Source organism: Manis javanica, chromosome 10 (genome assembly GCF_040802235.1).
Source record: "Manis javanica isolate MJ-LG chromosome 10, MJ_LKY, whole genome shotgun sequence".
NCBI lineage: Eukaryota > Metazoa > Chordata > Mammalia > Pholidota > Manidae > Manis > Manis javanica.
In genome coordinates this window covers 33,650,181-33,670,267 of record NC_133165.1, presented here as the reverse complement: position 1 = coordinate 33,670,267, position 20,087 = coordinate 33,650,181, and the positions used below count along the sequence as shown (strand labels likewise).

The following is a 20,087-nucleotide window of genomic DNA, read 5'->3' as shown; positions in this document are numbered from 1 at the left end:
ATTCCGAGATTGTAGATTTCCACCTCTCCCTGTCTAGATCTCAGCAGATCAGAGGTCCAGAGGTTCAGGAAGTAACTGCTCCAAGAAGATGGCAGTAACAAAATATCTAGTGCATTATCAGGAGGAAATCTTTGCAGCTGGTGGGGGGAAGAAGAATTTGGGGAAAATTTAATAACCCCTCAGAAAATTAAGTGAACAAAAACAAGGAGGGTCAAAAATGTGGGCAAGAAAAGGAAAGACATAGTACTCTGTATGGCCCAGCTATCACTAGGCATAGAAGGTAAGTCCTAAGTATTGAGCTAACCAGAACTGCAATATAAATAAAGTGTCTGGGGAAAATGAGGGCACAGGAAATGTGTGTGAAGGGGAAGTGGTGTGTGGAAGACACTTCACTCTCATCTTTCATCACAGAAAGTTAATACCTAATGCCTAAAACAAAAAAAAATCAAGATGTAGCAATATAATTATGTTTTTTAGAGACATAGGGGCAAATACAAAAAAAAAAACATGAAAAGTTAAAAGAATTAGAATGGTTCTCTCTGGAGAGCAGAAAAGGGTGTGTGGATGCTAGAGGAATGTTATCTTTCATTTTAAGCCTTACAGAATTATTTGGCTCTTTAAATGTGTTAACTCCCACCGAAATTAAAAATTTAAGTTTATCACCCTGTGTGGATAAAGCTAGGTGCTTTAAAGGTTTTTCTTGTTTAACCTTCACCCCTAATTCTGAGGTAGAAATGATGGTTGGCCCCACTTTAGAGATGAGGAAATGAAGGCTTGGAGAAGAAATGGTTTCTCTAGGCCATACAGCTGGCAAGTTACTAGAGACAGGACTTAAACTATGAGCCAGACTCTTGGTCACCAGACAATACCACCCTCAGCAAATCCTCAGGCAAGATCTACCCATGTGCTAAATTATGCCTCAGCCTCCACAGACCCTGAGAGAGGGTGGCAGTCAGCTGTGCTTAGTGAGATAGTCTCAGGAAGCTTTTATGATTTGCCATTTTGCCATTTGTCAGGCTGTTCTCATCTCTCTGCAGGCTGGTGACACAACACAAGCCTCCTGACTTTATGCGGCTGCAAGGGTTTGAGGGGCATTGCATCTTGTGGCCCATGTCACTCTGCTCCTTCCAGCCTCCAAAGGCTCCTCTAGGCTCCCAGGATGATCCACAGTTCCTCCCCACAACAGGTCAGGTGAGCCCACACTCACCTCCATCCTTGCTTCCCACCTCTTGTTCCCAGAACCTGGGCCAGACCATGCAAAGGCCCCCTCCCATCCCTTTGCTGGGCTGTCACTCACCCCCTGTTCTCAGCCTTCTCTTTGCCTGCCTCTTCTTCCTTGAGAGAGCCACCTCAAATGTCAACCCCTTGGGGAAGCCTCCTGGCTCTCCTGGAGACCCCATTGCTCCTGCCTCTGTTTCTTCATATCCTTTTGTCCAGACCTCCTGTGATAATTTCTCATTTATTCTCCTCTATCAGACTTTGAAGGCAGTGACTCTTTCTGAATCATTCCTGCACCCACCGCAACTGGCAGAGTCCCTGGTAAATCATGGGCACCTGGAATATCTATGGAATGAATGAAGACAGCTTCATTGAGGCTTCTGGGCAAATGTGTTCACAGAAAAGGCAGGACCCATAACTAAATGTACTGACCTTCCTCCTTAATATATTCTTGTGATTTTAACTCTGCCAAATAATAAACAAATCAGATAACTAAATAAGCAAGCAAGCACAGAACAAAGACCAAAAGGAAATATGCATCTAAGATACGGAATTATAGAGAAAGGATAGTCTTTTCAACACATGGTGCTGGGAAAACTGGATGTCCACATGCAAAACAATGAAGTTGAACACTTACCTTACACCATACACAAAAATTAATTCAAAACAGATCAAAGACCTAAATGTAAGTCCTAAAACAATAAATATCTTAGGGCAAAACATAGAAGAAAACATAGGACAAAAGCTTCATGACATTGGATGCGGCCATGACTTCTTGGGTCTGACACCAAAAGCACAGGCACACAAAGAAAATATAGAGAAACTGGACTGCATCAAAATTTAGAACTTCTGTACAACAAAGGACACAATCAACAGGGAAAGGCAACCCACACAATAGGAGAAAAGCATACATCAGATGAGGGGTTAATATCCAGAATATATAAAGAACACTTACAACTTAACAAGAACAAAAAAATATGACCTGATTTTAAAAATGGGCAAAGGACTCAATTAGACATTTCGCCAGAGATTGATATACAAACAGCCAATAAATACATGAAAAAAACATGCTCAACATTAATCACTGGAGAAATGCAAATCAAAATCACAGTGAGATACCACTTCACACATATTCAGATGACTGCTATTTAAAATATTATAAAATAAAGAGTGTTGGTGAAGCTATGGAGAAATTGGAACACTTTTATACTGTTGGTGGGAATGTTAAATGGTGCAGCCACTATGAAAAACAGGTCAAAAACACTAAACCCAGAATTACCATCCTATCTAACAATTCCACTTCTAAGGCATATACCCTATATGAAAGAATTGAAAGCAGGGACTCAAAGAAATATTTGCATACCCATATTCTTGGAAGCATTATTCACAACAGCCAGAAGGTGAAAGAAACCCAAGTGTCCACTGACAGATGAATGGATACACAAAATGTGGTACATACATACCATAGAATATTATTCAGCCTTAAAAATGGAGGAAATTCTGACACATGCTGCAACATGAACGAACCTTGCAGACACTGTGCTGAGTGAAACAAGCCAGTCACAAAAGAACAAATACTGTATGATTGCACTTACATGAGGTACTTAGTGTAGTCATATTCAGAGACAAAAAGTGGAATGGTGGGTATCAGGGGCTGGAGCAGGAGGAAACTGAGCTAGTGTGTCTAATGGGTTTAGAGTTTCTATTTTGCAAGATGAAAAGGGTCTAGAGATGGATGGTGGTGCTGGCTGCATAACAATGTGAATGTATTTAATTCCACACAACGTACACTTAAAAGTGGTTAAGATGGTAAATGTTATGTTATGTGTACTTTACCACAATAAAAAGAACTAAAATTTTAAAACTTAAAAGATGGAATTGCAAATTTCTTTCCACTTTTCCCCATTTTCTAAATGATCCATAACAAATATAATCCAGGAAAAAAATAAACTTGTTTTTTGAGAAAATGTGTCAGGCTCCTTTCACCTAGACATCTGTGCTGGCCCCCAGATCCTGAGCCCCCACCACTCCCAGGCCTGCTGGGCTGAGGGTTTCCCTCAGCTTTCTCTACCTGACACCAACATTTGGTTTCCATTCCCAACTCTTCACATAATTCTTGGAGATCAGCTCCTGCCGGTTTCAGGTCCAGCGGAAAGAAAGCGGCCCTTGGGGGGGTCAGCTTGCATCCCGTGGGGGCGGATTTGGCTCAGCCAGCAGTGAGCTGTCTTGCCCAGAAGCCCCCCGGCCCCCAGAGCCCATCCATCCTTCAGGCTACCCACCCACTGTCAGCAGGGCAGGTGAATTTCCTGGTGTGCAGTAACTCAAGCCCCTCTCCGCTCCCCACAGGCATGGCCAGGCTCTGTGATTAATCTCGGGTAGATCCTATGTCCGAAGCTGAGACAGCTGTCCCCACGTGCAGCTGCCCCAGGCCAGATGACTTCCAGCACTACCCCCTCCCTGCCAACAGCCAGGCAAAAAGCTGGGCTTTCCTGCCAGACCTCTTACGCATGCAATTGTCTGTACTCTCACACTGCATGGGGTCCACTAGGCTCCCTGTCCACTCTCTGGTTCATTCCAGGTTAGAAGGCAGCTCGAGGCTCATGAGCTCCAGAGCGACTTGGACTTCTCAGCCTGAAAAGTAAACACAGCGGTGTCCCAAATGGTCCTGTTGCTGTTGAATCAATAAGGGATTGTTTTAGCCCACACTCTATGCTCAGCCCTGGGTTACCGGCCCATGGCAGACAAAGCCATCTCGAATGGGGCTTCCAACCCCAAGGGGCTTCTACCCCAGCTACAGTACAAGCTTGTGAAACAGGAAGAATGCAAGCCAGGACAGGACCAGAAGAAAACTGCTCCAGGTGGCCCCTCAGCTAGGTGCCCTCCAGGCCAGATTATAGCACGACTAACTCCAGGGGTCACCGTTCACACTGGATTCCAAGTGCACCACACAGTCCTGATCCAAACAGCTGGTTCACTAACCCCACAGGAACTGGCTACAATTAGTTCCATCTCACAGACGTGTAAACTGATGCAAGTTAACAGTAACTTACCCCCAGCCAGAGGAGGAGCCAAGTTTCTGACGTAAGTTTGCCTGACTCCACATTTCTGAGTATTATCTGTGCTTTTGGATCCACCCACTGCAGACCAGCTTGGCTGAGCCTTTTATAAACCGACCTGCCCACATACCTACAGTGGGCAAGTACCCTCCCAGCATGAACCTACTCGGCTCTATCACCTATTTTTGGCTCTATACTGCCAGTTGCCAGAGATAGAGGGATAACCAAGCAGACAATCCTGGACTCTCTAAAGCATCCCTGCCAGGGTGTCCCAAGGTCCCAGGCTCTCACGACATTGGCCCTCTGTATTCTCTGGAACACAGCTCTGGAACTCAGTCCTACTGTTGCAGTGATTCCCCCAGGAGACACCAAGCAGCCCACACAGCCAGCTCCAGCCCATATAAGGACAGCTTAGACCTGCACTAAAATACAGCTAGTGTCAGTGTAGAAAAGAGCATCATGCCCATCTGTTCTCTCAGCCTCAGATGCTTTGGGCCACCTGAGGTTTTGGAGGAATACCGTCTACCTGCAACACCTGTGTGGGTGGACATAGATTCGTGTTCTCAGCTCTGCTAATCAAGAGGGACCTTGGCTCTCATTTTAACTGCATTTCCCAGCATAGGACAAGCTGGGCAGGCGGAGAAAGGAAACTCACAAGCTCCCCAAGCTCAGCTCAGGATTCAGACCCCTGCTCAAACAGATTCTGGCCTCTGCTGGGGAGAAAGACAGAGACCAGACTGGAGCTGACAGCTCATGGTCTAGGCCCAGAGCTGTTCTCAGAAAGAATAAGTTGTCGCTGATGGTGGGTGGGAGGGAACAATTTAGCCTCAAATCAGAATGACTGGCCCTACAAGGAGTCCTGAAACCACAGTCCTTTATGAGGCTCTTTATTTAATAAATGAGGGAAGGGAAGAAGGGGAAGTTGGGTGAATTCTGGGTCCTCTGACTCCAAAAAGTATCCAATCATAAACCAAAAAGCAAGGTAAAGATAGCATTACCTTTTAACCATGTCCTGGACCCATTCATGGTCTGCCTGTCTTCAGAGTGAACAAGGAGGAGGGGGGAGAAGGGGCAGAAAGGATAAATCCAGGTGGGACCAAACCACTAACTGCTTTCCAGGCCCCTTTCCTCTCTCCCCAGAGCCCTCTATCTCTGCCATCCATCACAAGAAAGATGAAGCATTACACAATGCTAACACACAAACACACTCACCCGCGCACGCACTCACACGCACACACGCACGCCACATTGGAAGTCTACAGGATTCTCTACTACAAAAACCCCAGAGAACCACCTGAAACACCATAAAAATATTTTCTGAAAAGCATAAAGGTAGCTGGCTATAAAGTCAACATGCCCCAAATCAACAGTTGCCCTATTTGCCAGGCATAAACATTTACAAATGCCAGGGAACAAAAAGAACTCATTCAAGATGGCAATAAAAACTATAAAATGCTTAAGGCTAAATTTAACAAGAGCTGGATACATGGAGCATTATACCTTGTTCCTAAAAACACACAATATTATAAACATTGAATTCTATTAATCCACTAAGTCAACACAGCCTAGATCAAAATCTCAACAGCATGTTTTATAGAACCAGAAAAAAAGATGATTCTAAAATCCACCTCTCCCCAAAAATGTATAAGAACAGCTAAGAATATTTTGATAAAGACAAACAGTGAAGGAAAAATTGCTCTATCAACTAACAAAATATACAATAAAGATGTAGTAATTAAAATAGTGTGGTTTTGGCACCAGATTGGGCTGAGTTCAGAAAAAGAGTTCAGTACACAGAAAAATTTAGTATATGATAAATGTAGCATTGCAAATTTGTGGGGGGAAAGATGGATTATTCAAGAGAAGTATGAGGGGAGGTTTGGGAAAAAACTAAACTGAAATCCCTACCTCACAGCCTACATTAAAAACTTGGGTGGGAAGGCCAACCTTTCATCATGACTCTTCATGAACCTGAGTTTTAGCAGGCTTTTCTGCTCAAAGCCGCTTTCCATCCTAATACTGTTTCGAATCTAGAATCAATCCAATATCCCAAGGCCCCGAAAGCCTGGTGTATCTTTCCTTCTCATTTCTGTTGGTGTGGCCGGCTAATAGTCCCCAAAAATGTCCTCATCCTAATCCCTGGAACCTGTGAATATGTTATCTTACATGGTAAGAGGGACTCTGCAGGTGTGATTGAATTAAGGATCTTGAAGTGGGGAGATGATCCTGGATTATCCAGGTGGGCCCTACCTAATCACAGGGTCTTTATAAGACGGGGGCAGGAGGATCAGAGTCAGAGAGGGAGAAGATGTTGGAAAAGAAGTTTGGAGGATGCCCTGTAAAGATGGAGGAAGGAGCTCTAAGTCAAGGAATGCCAGCAACCTCTAGAAGCTGGAAAAAGCAAGGACATGGATTGTCCCCTGGAGACTCTAGAAAGACCAGTCCTGCAAATATCTTTCAACCCAACGAGACCCATTTCAGACCTCTGAGCTAGAAAACTGTAAGAGAATAAATTTGTGTTGTTTTAAGACATGAGGTTTATGTTTACTTGTTACAGCAGCAATAGGAAACTAATACAGCTTGCAAAGCAGTTAGTCCTTTCCTGGATACTTTCGATGATCCAGGCCCTCTGCAAGAACCTAGAGATATAGCCCCGAACAAGACAGATGGGATCCCTGCCCTCGGAGAACTTAACAGTCTCAGTGTAGACAACCATAAACTATCAATCAATAAATTATAGGACTGATTTACAGTTATCATGAGCTTCAAGAACAAGCTTTGAAGGCATTTAACAAAGGGGCCTGAACTTCCCTTCAGGGACAGCCAAAGGTTCCCTAAAGATGTGACGCTTTAAGCTGATCTCTGAGCATTGAGCAGGAGTTAGCTAGGCCAAGAGAAAGCAAAGACTGATCAAGGCAGCACAAAGGTCCTGAGGCAGGAAGAAGCTTGAGGTTAAAGGCAGCCAGTGCTGAGTAAAGTACCCAGAGTGACAGACGCAAGCTATGCAGGTGGAGCTGGAGCTCCTTGTGGGTCCCTAATGGTCTCTGTCATCTACTCAGCTGCTTCTCCAGGAAAGAATGCGTAATCAGAGCTCTTGCATGAAGCGTTTCGAAGCCTGACCTAATTGTCATCATCAGCTATGGGGTAAAAGAAAGAGCCTGGCAAACCCTACAGAGGTCAAGGGTCCCATCACCCCAGAAATGGTGGGTACTGGGCAGGCTAAGACCTCTCAGAACTTGAGAATCAGCCTTGTGGCCAAATCAATCACAGAGACGCAGGAAGAGGAAAGTGCTGATTCCCTAGATAGGCCCTTCCAGGGGAGCAGGAATGACAAAAATGTCAGATGCCAGAGGCAACTGGCCAGGGCCTGCAGACAGCCAGAGCCAAAGCAGAAGGAAACTGCCATCTTCCCAAGGGAGACTTGGGTGTGTGGATGTGCAAGAGGCCCTGGCGCCTCCAGGGGCAAAAGGGCCGGGAAGAGGGTCACAGAGCCTTTCACTAAGGCTCCAAGCAGCAAAGGCTCTCAGTCAAGCTTCCTGAGGGCTAGGAACTGGGGGGGCATCTCCGAAAATGCCACACAGTCCCTGCCCTTCCATAACAAGGAGGGGGTCGGGACCAGATATTTGGAAATAGAGCCATAAAATGTTTGGGCTAACAAACTGCAGCCAGTCCGGGTTCAAAATCTTACACACACACACACATATACACACAGAGCAAGTGTCTGGTCTCCCACAAATGTCCGCATCCCCAATTCTTGTTCAGAGTGGTGGAGGTGGGGCAGCGGCACTCCAAGGCGGGCCCTCGTCCAGTGACCAGGAAGGCACTGAGTAAAAATTAGTCTGCATGTTTAGCAAACACATTTCCTCATTTGATCTCAGCCCAATCCTATTAGTTTCATGTTACTTGTGAGGCCCCGAGTCAAGAGAGGGGAAGTGCTGGCTTGACTCTGGGTCCCCCAGCGAGTCTTGACAGGCCTGCTGCGTGAGACCAGCCAGAAGAAGGCCTTACCCTGAGGAGTGGGGCCACACAGGGCCACATTCCCTGGGGGTGCAAAGCCCATCATTTCTCCTCAGTCTCTGCCTTCCCCATGGGCATCTGAGAGCCCCCAAGCCCTCCAACCTGCTCCCCAATTGCATCCAAGGGGCAACCCTCTGTGCTCATTCCCCTGGTAACTGAGGTTCAGCACAGCCTTGAAAACCTGAGCAGAGTCCTAAGGGATTTAGAAAAAAATGACAGGACCCTCACCCCTGTATTTCTCTAGCTGCTCTACAGTAACAGGGGGGCAACCACAAGGTGAGGTTGGAAATGATCATGGCGACACAGCTCAGGACCAGCTCCTGAAAGGCAAAGGGCGTTGTCAACCACTCAGGCGTTTAACTTTGACCCTCTAGGCCAGCTTGCTGTTTGGAACGCCATCCAAACAAAATGCTCCCCAGAAAAGGATTCAATGGCCTCAGAAGTCTGTGAAACTCTCCATTTCCCAAGCTTCGCAGGGCCCATCAGCACACTACCCGGGCTAGGAAAGCCTTTATGGTTTAACGAGGCTGCAGAGAGTGTTTACAAGATATCATTTTCAGCTCTTTAACAATACTACCTTTTTAAAGCCCCAGCACAACCTGATGAAGTAAATACTATGATCGGCTCCATTTTTACAGGTGGGAAGACTGGGCACAAAGAGGTCAGGTGACTCAGTCAGGGCCACCTAGAGCAGGGAGTTAGACCGGGCAGCCTGGCTCCAGAGCCTGCTCTTCACACCCTCCCTCTGTATTCAGGAAACTCCAAGCTTGGCCCACAAGCACTTCCTAAGCTGTTTCTGGTAACTCCCATTAACACCCGACAGAACAAGCTCCGGAAATGGGAAACATGGCCGTGGGCAGCGGTAGCTGGCAAGGGTCAGCAGTCGGCTCTGACCTTTCTGTTGATCCCTGTGGAGACAGCCGGGAGGGGGTCACACAGAGGCGCAAGAGGTGGGAGCCCCATCTCTCGCCTTGAGTGTCACAGAATCAGCGTGGACTGGGTCCAGCTCCTCTCCAGGTGGTCTTGTTCAAGCCACCAAAGAAACATCTAGACCCTGGTTTCTGGGAGGCAAGAAGAGGAAGACCAGGCAAGAAAGGCTGGGGACCCCCTACTTCTCAGACAGGACAGGGTGCCATGTATCTACTTCCACAGGATCGGATGCAGGATTCCTGAAAATCCTCCCACAGTTAGTTATTGTTACCCTATTCCCCTGCCCGAGGCAAAGTTGGTCGGGGTCCAGCTCACACATTCTTTGAGCAGCAATGAAGTGTCAGACTGGTTCAAGCCAAGAGAAGCCTGGAGTCGTGCTCTTATTGCCATAGGAATTGTTTCTCTGGGAATGGATTTTAAAACAACAGACAAGCTTGGGCTGGAAGAATGGTGGTACAGGAGGAGAGCAAGCTGAAGGAGATTCAGAACACCCTGGGGCCTGAGGACAAGGCCTCCCCTGATGTCTACATCGAGGCCATTCTATGTGATTTTTCAGGAGAAGTCCCTCTTTTCCACCCATTCCTACTTCAAAGATGGCCTCTGTGGCTCCTCTAATTGTGGCTTCCAGAGCTGGCCCCATGGAGACAAAGTGCAGAAAGGTCCTCACTCCATAAACCCACAGACCTGCGTGGCATCAGCCACAGCTTCAGTTTCCCAGAGGACAGAGGTCAAGACTTTTGTTCATTCATCCACTCAACAAGCAGTCCCCGAATACCTGATTTGTGCAAGCTGAAGGCTACATGCTAAAATTCAGCTACAAACACCCCTGGAGGAAAAATACCAGTATTTTATAAAAATTCAAGCTGCTTAACACCATGCTTTGCTACCTTGTCAAAGCTGAGGAAACACGGCAGAGTCTTTGTGATGTTCTGGGGAGAAAGCAGCCAGAGGTGTCCCCTGAGCACCAGGGAGGGCCAGGAGCTCCAGCGTGCATCCTGTCCCTGCCTAGCCTTGGCCACCCAGGGCCAGGTGCTATCCACTCTGCCAGCTCCCCAGACTCTAAGCACCATGCCCACCAGCAAAGCTAACAGAGGCCCCACTATGACCAGGCCTAGACACAAATCCCAAGCTCCTTAGGGTGGCAGAAAAGGGGCTTCACACTCAGGCTCCAAAGGCCTGGCTGCCCGTCGCCTGCCTGCAGCCATTCTGAACTTCAGACGTATCAATCATCCAGGTCAGGCACCTTACACGGCTATTCCGTCCACCAAAATGTCCTCCCGGTCCCTGCTGGGGACACTTGCTCATCCTGCAAGACTCACCCCAAGCATGACCCCTCTGGGAAGCCCTCAGCATGTAGCCTGGATTCACCAGGTCAGTGTTTCCCAATCAGGAGGTCTGGAACACCACTCTAACAAAAGGCTCCCCAGGAAAGGATTCTGTGGTTTGGTATGTTTGTGAAAAACCCCATCCTCACCACCTCTCCAAGTTACATCAGCACCCTACCTGGTCAAAAGCCGGAATAGGGTTTTAAGTGTTCTAAGCACTTGATTAACTCATGTAAGCAAAGAACAAACTTATAAAGTATATACTGTGATCATTCCCATTTTACGTAGGCAAAAACTGAGGCACAAAGATGCCCAAACTCCCTGAGACAAGTCATTGCCAGGTTAGAGAGTGAACAAGTAAGAGAAACAGTTGCCTCTGCAGGGAAGGAAAATGGAAAGTGAGTTCTCAGTGCAGGAAAATAAAACCAATCACAGATACAGGAGGTGCTGAGAGCTGCCCACAGAGGTGGAGGAGACCAGAGGCCATCGCGAAAACCTCCTGGAGGAAGGGCCTTTGTAGCTGCCCCATAAGAGAATGAAATCAAGGTATAGGGGAGGCACTAGGAGCAAGAAGGGGACATGCCAAGCACCTTAACTCAGCTGAAGCAAGAAAGAGACTTCAAAGTCAAAGAGTCTGCAGGGACAGGGCAGGAACAGGGCACCAAGGGAGGTGAAGAGGCCCCTGCTCTCCCCCAGGGCATATTGGGGTCTCCCACTGCTGGTCTTAACCCAGAGGAGCTGTGAAATCAATTTTCTAAGTCTTGACAAGCCCTTTTTATGAACTAGATAGAGCACAATAAAAAAAGAGAGTATCCCATATGGTAACAGTAAGCAGTATTTTGTGAAACTTGTTTCAGATGTGTGTGTGTGTGCATGCATGTGTGTGTGTCCACCAGTGTACTCAATCACCATATAAAAGGTATTTCTTATTGTGGGTCATGATGAAAGAATCTCAAAAAACTGTCCTGTGTACAGTGCTTCCTAAACCTGACTGCGCAGAAAAACACCTGGGGAGGCCATTAAAACCCAGCTCTCCAGGCCCTAGACTTCCTGAGTGCTGCATGGGTCTGGGTATCCAATTCTTTATTCTCCCCACTTCATCCCAAGGAGACGGTCAGAGCCCTGCTGTTCAGTTTGCTGCACCTCAAGCATAGGAGCAAGACGGGCTACGAAACCAGCTACATGATTTGTGGTGCACGGTACAAAGCGAAAAAGCAGGGCCCCCATTCAAAAAGCTGGGAAAAACGTGCCGTTAAATGTACTAAACTACAAAGCTTTTTCCCTTTCTCCTGAGGTCTCTCTCAAGACCCGTCATTTGTTTACTATTCCAGGTGCACCCCCTCGGACATGGGGATATTCATGGGGCAAGTATAGACCCTCACAGCACCCTCAGGCCCCTCCCTGCAACTCCAAGATGTGCAAGCGCACACACATGTGCAATCGGGCATGTGTGCAGCCTTTCCCACCAGCCACTGGATGAAGCACGGTGCCCCGGCTGGGAAAGGGAAGTCAAGCCGGGCATCTCCCCTTCCCAAGGGCCTCCCATTGCACAGTCGGCAGGCAACCATCAAGAGTGCTGCAATCTCTACCCCCAGATACACTAGGATCTGGGGTGGTGATCTGTCCCTTGCTGAGTCCCTTGCTGACCACATCACATACTGCCATGTGGAGAAAGAGGCGGGAAAGAATCCAGATCCCGCAGTGTCCTCATAGCAGCAATCAGACCCTTTCCAAAGCTGACTCGCCAGAGACTGTCTAAATGTAAAACAGAAAGCAGCCACCAATTCTGAGCTCCATCCCGTCACTTCCTAGAATAGGCTGAAAATGGGTAAGACCTGAACACCGGGCCAGAATACAAGCATGTTTCTAAAAGAGCAGAAACAAGTCCCCCTGAGCAGCCCTGAAGCCTCCCTCCTGATGCTCATCATCATTTCTGCAAGGGGTCTGTGCGTGCAGAGCAACCGCGTGTCCATGCCAGTGGGACCCAAGCCAGAACGCCCCTTGGTAGGACCCATGTCAGCACATCTGCTCTAGGCTCACAGCGGGGGGGTCCTCGGGGGATGCAATTTTATTCACTCAACACAGACAGCGAGCCCTTCTCTATTTTGAGCCCTGGGCTGGGTCCCAAAAAGGTGGGTGACATCCCCTTTGCCTCATCCTCTTTGTCATCCTCACACTCTAATGGGGGGTGAAGAGCAGTTTCAGCAGGGAAGGTACTAGAAGGGAACATTTGAGCTATGGCCTTTTAATGGGAACTTTTGGAGAAAGGTCATACAACTTTCCAAGATTTGGGGTACATGTGTCCTTGCTTCATCCCCAAAACTCACTCCACATCTCCCCAGAGGTGACATGTCCACAGAATTACCTTCAACCTGAGCAAGATGGGCCCCCACCCTGGGTTCTGTGCTTTGGAAGGCCCCAATCTGGCCTCCCACACCAATCTGGTCTCCACCACACCCCTTCCCACAGGGCAAGGAGACTGTGGGGCCAATGAGGTCACAAGAATGTGATCACCAGATCCCACAACCCCCCTTGTAGACCATGTATAGTAACTAGGGTCCTGGAATTCCCTCCCCAAATAGATGGGCAAACTTGGGTGTGAGGTATAGGCAAGCGGCAATAGTTAGAATGGGGGATGGGGGTGCTGAGCTGGCCTGCAGTGTCCAGGAAGCATGCATGTGGCTCCCCCAGCCCAGGTGTCAGGTGGGACAAGAAGGGAAACAAAGAGTGTCTCTCCCTGAACCTCTGAGCTCCTGCACAACTCAGAGGCCAAACATTCTAACTGCGAGCCTCCTTCCCCCAGGTCATTAGGAGGCTATGTTTGTGAAGGTTGATGACGGATTATATTTTACTTAACAGTTTGTAAGCTTCATTCATAGCTTTTAAATATTTAGACACATGGTGTGTGGGCCTCCATCTGTACCCTCCCCCCAGACCAAGGAAGTCTGCCCGTAAGGCCATTTTGACTTGGCATCATTAAAATGGCTCTTCAAAAAGCACACACACCAAGAAAAAACTGTTGATTTTTCTGGCACATTTTATGGTGCAAAATGGTGAATTCCTATAGCAGGAAATTTGACACTATCTGGCAGGATTATGCATGCATTTACCTTTTAACACAGAAGACCCACTTCAAAAAGATGTATCCTAAAGATTCACTTGCAGAACTATGAAATGGACAAAGCACAATAACATATAATATGGCATTGCTCAGTGAAATAAGCCAAGCGGAGAAAAACAAATACCGAATGATTTCACTCATCTGTGGAGTATAAGAACAAAAGAAAAACTGAAGGAACAAAACAGCAGCAGAATCACAGAACCCAAGAATGGACTAACATTTACCAAAGGGAAAGAGACTGGGGAGAATGGGAGGGTAGGGAGGGATAAGGGCAGGGCATTGTCTGTGATACAGAAGGTTAGAACAACATGATGTCTATCAGTAGAAGAATGGCTAAGTCAACTATAGTCATTCACTGCACAAAACTAACTATAGAGCTGTAAACATGAATTCAGGAGAGATGAAAAGTCCTGGAGATGGATGGTGCTGGCGGCTGCACAACACTGTGACCCTACTCAATCCCACTCGACTGTACACTTACAGATGAGTAAGATGGTAAATTTAATGCTATGTGTATTGTATCATAATTTTTTTAAAAAACAATGGATTCAGAAGGTAAGTATTCCCTGATGTAGAGCAATCTCCACAACATATTGTGAAGTCATAGAAATCAAGGTCAGAATAGTTCAAGGAGAAAGGGAGGAAGAAGATACACACACACACACACACACACACAATTGCTTCCACTTGCAAAAAAGGAGTAATGGAAAGGTAAACCAAAAGCTAATTTAAACTATGACTATCTACAAATAGTAGATAAGGGGAAATTATTTATACAACTATTCCAGTAATTAAATGAAAAAGAAATGTCAGAATTAAAATAAGACCATTTTGCAACCTTAATGAAGCAGTAATGTAAGCAAGAACCAACACCTGCTAATGTCTAAAGAGAAAGAGAGACCACCAGACATTGTGTGATTCGTGGTAAGATTTTTGATGGAAGAATTCTACCCAATGAAAGAGGTAATTTTGCCAAAATACTACTATTAATATAATAATAAGGCAGGGGGAGGGGAGGAACCAAAACCCAGTCAAGTCCCTGTATCCAATTTCCAATTTTCTGGAAAAACCAAGGACAGAGGAACATGTTAACAGGCACCATGAGGATATTATAACAAAATCCTGAATAAGGAAAACTCTATCAGGCCTAGTTTCCTCAACAAATAAATTTCAAGGAAGAGAGAGAGGGGGTGGGAATAGGAGGAATCCTGTAGGCAGTGATGTTCTGATGAATGTTTAACAGCCAGCTCACCAGAAAAAACATCACATCCTCCTATATTAGTTAGCTGGGGCTGTCATAACAAAATACCATAGTCTGGGTGGCTCAAACAGCAGACATTTATTTCTCCTGGTTCTGGAGGATGGGAAGCCCAAGATTGAGGTGCAGGCAGATTCAGTGTCTGGGGAGAGCCCTCCTTCCGGTTTGCAGACAGACAGCTGCCTTCTCACTGCGTCTTCACTAGGCAAAGAGGCAGGCAGAGGGGGGTGGGCGAGTGAGCACTCTGGTCTCTTCCTCTTCTTCTAAGAACAGTAATCCCATCATGAGGACCCCAACCTCATGACCTCATCTAAGCCTAATTACCTTCCAAAGGCCCCAGCTCCAAATACCATCACACTGGGGACAAGGCTTCAACATATGGATCTAGGGGGGACACAAACATAGCACCTCCTGATATGATAAGATAAACGGGGCCAACTGCAAACCATTCCTGCCCGCCTCCCAAAAAGGGACCCTAAATCAAATCAAACCTTTACTTCTAAGCTCCAACGCAGAAGAGAGACAGGGGGTAGAGAATCAAATTAATTACACCACTTGGGAGCGATCAGCCACATCTAGAACATAGGCATACAGGACAACTAGCCTTCTTTAACAAGTCAATGTCTTGAAGAAAATAGTATCCTAGTAAAGGGGAGAGGACTCTTTAAACACAAGAGACTAAAGAGACACAACCACCAATAAGTGGACTTTATTTTGATACAGATTTGAACCAACTAACAATAAAGAAACACTTTTTGGGCAGTTGGAGACATCTGAATGTGGATTGGATTTTAGATCCAATAAATATTTAATACGAATAATAAAGGTAAGGAATGATTGTAAGTTTGTTAGATGCAATAGGGCATGGTGATAAGGAATATTACAAGGGAAACGAACATGCATACGGGATTAGCTGTAGAATGCTCAGCACACACACAAAGAGAATGTGTGTGTGGTGGGGGCAGGGGCGGGGGAAATAATGTGACAAAAAGTAACAGTGGGCAAAGCCCAGAGAGGGCACAGACTGCACACTCTTACTCTACTTGTGTGCAAGCTAGACAATGTCGATGGAAAAGTTTTTAAACACAATATTTTTAAATATGCCCCAACTCAAAATGTTCAACTTGAGAGAGATGTCCCCTGCCCCACAAACCCACTCTCTTGAAATACTCTTTCCCTTCTCTGCTGAAATCCAGGCAGGTCCCACATCTTAGTCAAAATACTGCTGCTCCAAGAGTTAATACAAAAGCTTTATCTTTTATCCAAATTAAAGCTTCTCCCTCCTCTGGTTGAGAGATGCACCAAACAGTTGGGGGGCAGGACCCCTTTTCTGGTTCTCGCTCCTCAGCCCTGACATGTGCTGCTGTTTCAGCCCTTTTAGGGTTTTATAGAGAGGTGAGAAAGACACATAAGAGTGACCCCTAATAAACATCTGTGGGAGGAGGGAGGATGGAATAGGAGGGAAAGAAGTCCCTGAGATTTGCATACTACAAAGAGTTTCACAAATGCATTACCCTTCCTACGGGTGAATGGAAGGACTCGGGTGGTGAGCTGGGGGCTCCATCCTTAGGGCAGCCCTTCAGGTCAATCAATGCTGCATTTCCCTCCAGCTTTTATTTGGCACCTGAACAGCTCTGTGGCTGGCAAAAACCATTAGTGGTCTATAGGCAAGGCTGCAAGATTGTACTGGACACAGCCCTCTAAGGAACTGGGGGTTTTTTTTGGGTTTTTTTTGCCAAAATAGCTTAAACAGAGGGGTTCACCCTGGGATTCTGATGGAGGTGACCAGAGCACAGCATCCCTGATCAAGATGCCCCCATCACACATCAGACCCAGACACCCAGCCCAGGAGAATTGGTGCACACACACGCGCACACACACACACACACACACACACACACACACACACACACACAGAACACAAACTGTATTCAAATATCAGACACCAACAGAAGCAATACCATGAAATAAAGGAAGACTATTTGTCAAGGAACAGCTCTGTCTCTTTGCCTATCAGCTGAGATCAAGCCACTCGAAATACACACATGGAACCAAAGCAGAGGTCAAAACTGTGAAGGGGCACTGTGCCAAATGCTGTCCCCAAGCCCTCTGCTTCTGGGGCTCTTGAATTTCAAGGACATGAGCCACCTGTGACTGATAGCTCACAAGACATAGGAATGTGAGACGCCAGGCCAGCTCCAGCCTGCAATGCCCACTCAGGGCTGTGCAAGGATGGGCTCAGTTACTGTCCGGAGCATCAGTTACCAGCATCTGGAACGTGCTCCCAGCCTCCTTAATACCTCCTAGTATCCTTTTTGGGAATCCATTTTCCACAAATTCATCCAGATCCTCCCTGAACTTAATTATACCTTCTCCCTGCTCCCATTCTGGTGGAAAGAGTTGTGGAAGATTACCACAATTGTGTGGGCCTCTTTTTATTTATGCTAAAACGATCCCTTCCAAGTTTCTGCAAAGGTCCCCGAGTCCCAGCCCACCAAATGCCAGGACCTCTGTCCCTGTTCACTCACTCCCATCACGGACTTCACCTCTGCAAGCATATTCCAGGCTGCGGGAGGCTCTTTGTTTTCCTTCCCACACTTTTTAATTACACAAATAGTACATGACTATACGCTCCTTGTAAAAACAAAGCACAGGCAGACAGTGGAAGAAAATGGAAAGTCCTCTGCCCCTCTGCCAGTTGTCTCCACATAGGTAACTATGGAGAATGGCTGCCTACAGACTTTTTTCTGGACATTTAAATACCTAGATATAGATCAGAATTTTCTTTTTCATAAATGAGATCATGCTATACAGATCAGTCTGCAACTTGAAAAGCTTATTTTTTAGACTATTCTCACATGGAAGTGTGCAGAGGCCACACTACTATGGGTGTCCAGTGAATAGTACTTAGAGAAGCCTGGGCTAAGTATTTCCAGACAAAATGAGGGCAACAAAATTGCATGCAAAGTTTTCTAGAAGCACTGTTTTGCTTTTCTGGGTCTGGCCTGCTCCAGCCATTAAATGTATGTTCTGCCCAACACAAGACAACCTTGAGTCCTGGCTATAAGACACTGCCAGAATTCACCTCGGTAGCCCTGGGAGGACTGCGAAATATCCAGGAGATGCACTGGTACCTGTGTCTTAAGCAGAGTGGTGCTGCAGAAAGATCTGGAGAAAGGTCAGTCCCTGAGGGACCACCAAACTTGGGGACCTCTCTCTGAGTCTGTGTCCTGGGTTAGAGGAAACACAATGTCCTAAGAGCTAACTAACCCTGGAGTGGCTTTAGGATCAAAAGAGATGCAAGTTACAAGTGCAGGTTGTGTGTTCTAGAGGGTTCTTAGAGCTGTGCGTTTGGTTATTATTAAATAGGGAAAAGCTACGCTCGAGCAAGTTGCGCAAATAAGGCGTTTGGCAACTTTCACTTGCGTGCTCCGCGTTTTCTGGGGAATTCAACCTCGGGGTGAGGAGATGCGGCTCTTACCTTCCCCGGGGCGGCCAGCGCGCCACCTGCCGGAGGAGAGGGAGGCGACCTGTGCGTCCCTGCACCGCGGGCACCTGAGGTCCCGCTCCTTCCAGGACGCCACTGCGGATCCATCCCTTCGGAGCTGGGTCCACGTCCCCAGGTGTCTGGGAAGCCACGGCTCCCCCGCGGCCCAAAACCCAAAGTCAGGACGGAATCGTCCCTCCGGTGTCCCTGGTCAGCCGGCAGGAGAGGCCGGGGCACCCGGACACACCGCCCGGCAACCCGGGAACCTGCGCCCCAACACAAGGCCGCCGCCGCGCAGGTGAGCTCGGCGGAGCCACGTAAGCCTGTAAACGTCCAGGGACTGAGCCGCCGAGCCCCAGAGAGCCAGGCGCTCCCCTCCGCGAGCCCCCGCCGCAGGTTTCAGCCACCCCACTGGGAGCCGGGAGCCGGGAGCCGAAGGGGCGAGGGTGGGATAGCACAGAAAGGAAGAGGGAGGGCGGGCGCAGCCAGAGACCACCGCAGTTCCGACCCCTCTCCCCCAGCCCCCGAGCGCCCGGCGCCCCAGCCCTGTGCCCCGTGCCTCCAGCCTCCAGGCCCCGCCGCCCCGATAGCAGCCCTCAGCTCCCAGCGCCCCCGGGCCCCGCTGCCCTTCGTACTCACCGGCGGCTTCCGTAGCCGCTGCCGGGGGAGCCGGCGCCGGGCTCGGGGTAGCCGTGCTGCGGCAGCGCTGCGGCCGGGAAGGGGTAGAGGAAGCCGGTGGCCAGCGCCGACCCGCAGAGGCAGCAGCACGCCCAGGGCAGGAGCAGAGCCAGCTTCATCTTGCGCGGCCGCCCGCGGGGATCCGGGGTCCCGGGCGGGAGCGCACAGGCGGCCGGACCGAACTCGCCGCCCCGCCGGGAGCAGAGCGAGCGAGCCAGCTAGCTAGCACAGCCGGGGTCCGAGCGGGAAGTGCCTGGGGGCGCACACGCCTCTCCAAGGCCGCCTTTTCAAATTCAGCGAGGTGGGCTCTGCGCCGTCAAAGGGGGCGTGAGGCTCTTTCATTAACCCTCAGCGGTCCAGGGCCAAGGAGACGGCAATAGCCTCAGAGCTGGGGGTCCCGAGACCCGTGTGTCCCCAAAGCCAAACCTTGCGCCTGAGTCCCCGCACACACCCCCATTAGAACCTTCCCAGCCAAAACCTCTGGGGATCCTCAAACGCTCATGCAACACCCACTCTGAGCCTTGCATTTTCACCTGGGCAAAGCTGTTTAATCCCAATAGGGCCCTCTCTATCGGTGGTACCATCCCCGCCGTCAGGAGTGGAAAATGGCACCCAAAAAAGTGAAGCTCCCTGTCCAGGGCCCTTTGCATCAAACCGTTGCACACCCAGTCTTCCCCAGAATCTTCTCCTGTTCACATCCAGTCCTTACCTTGCCAGCTGTCTCTCCAAGGTAAGTAGTAGCTGGAATGAGAGAAGCACTGGATTTGGGGTTAGTTGTCTCTAGAATCACAGATCTATGAAGCATCTGATCTGGACAGGAGCTGGAGGAAAATGGAATACAACCCCACTTTTTAGGGATGGAAAAGCTGAGTCCCAGATCACATGTGGCCCACTGCCCGTCTGGCCCCAATTGGCCTTTCCTGGGCTGCAAGATCTCCCCAGAGCTGTACCCCTCACAGGGGCCAGGTGGGACCTGAAACCCCGCCTGGGCTGCACT

At 48.3% G+C, this 20,087-nt stretch overlaps 1 protein-coding gene across 3 annotated transcripts in view; it reads right to left on the bottom strand.

The window, feature by feature from the left end:
- Window positions 1-19,848, bottom strand: part of COL26A1 (collagen type XXVI alpha 1 chain) — a 177,830-nt gene extending 157,982 nt beyond the window's left edge. For 2 of the 3 annotated variants that reach the window (XM_036998536.2, XM_036998537.2), the window contains exon 1: window positions 19,052-19,845. In XM_036998536.2, the coding sequence (XP_036854431.2) occupies window positions 19,052-19,209 (158 nt within the window). In that variant the 5' untranslated portion in view covers window positions 19,210-19,845. Of the gene's footprint in view, window positions 1-19,051 lie in introns of all 3 variants that reach the window. The other variant, XM_036998538.2, reaches the window with a different exon arrangement.
- Between the last annotated feature and the right edge of the window lie 239 nt (window positions 19,849-20,087).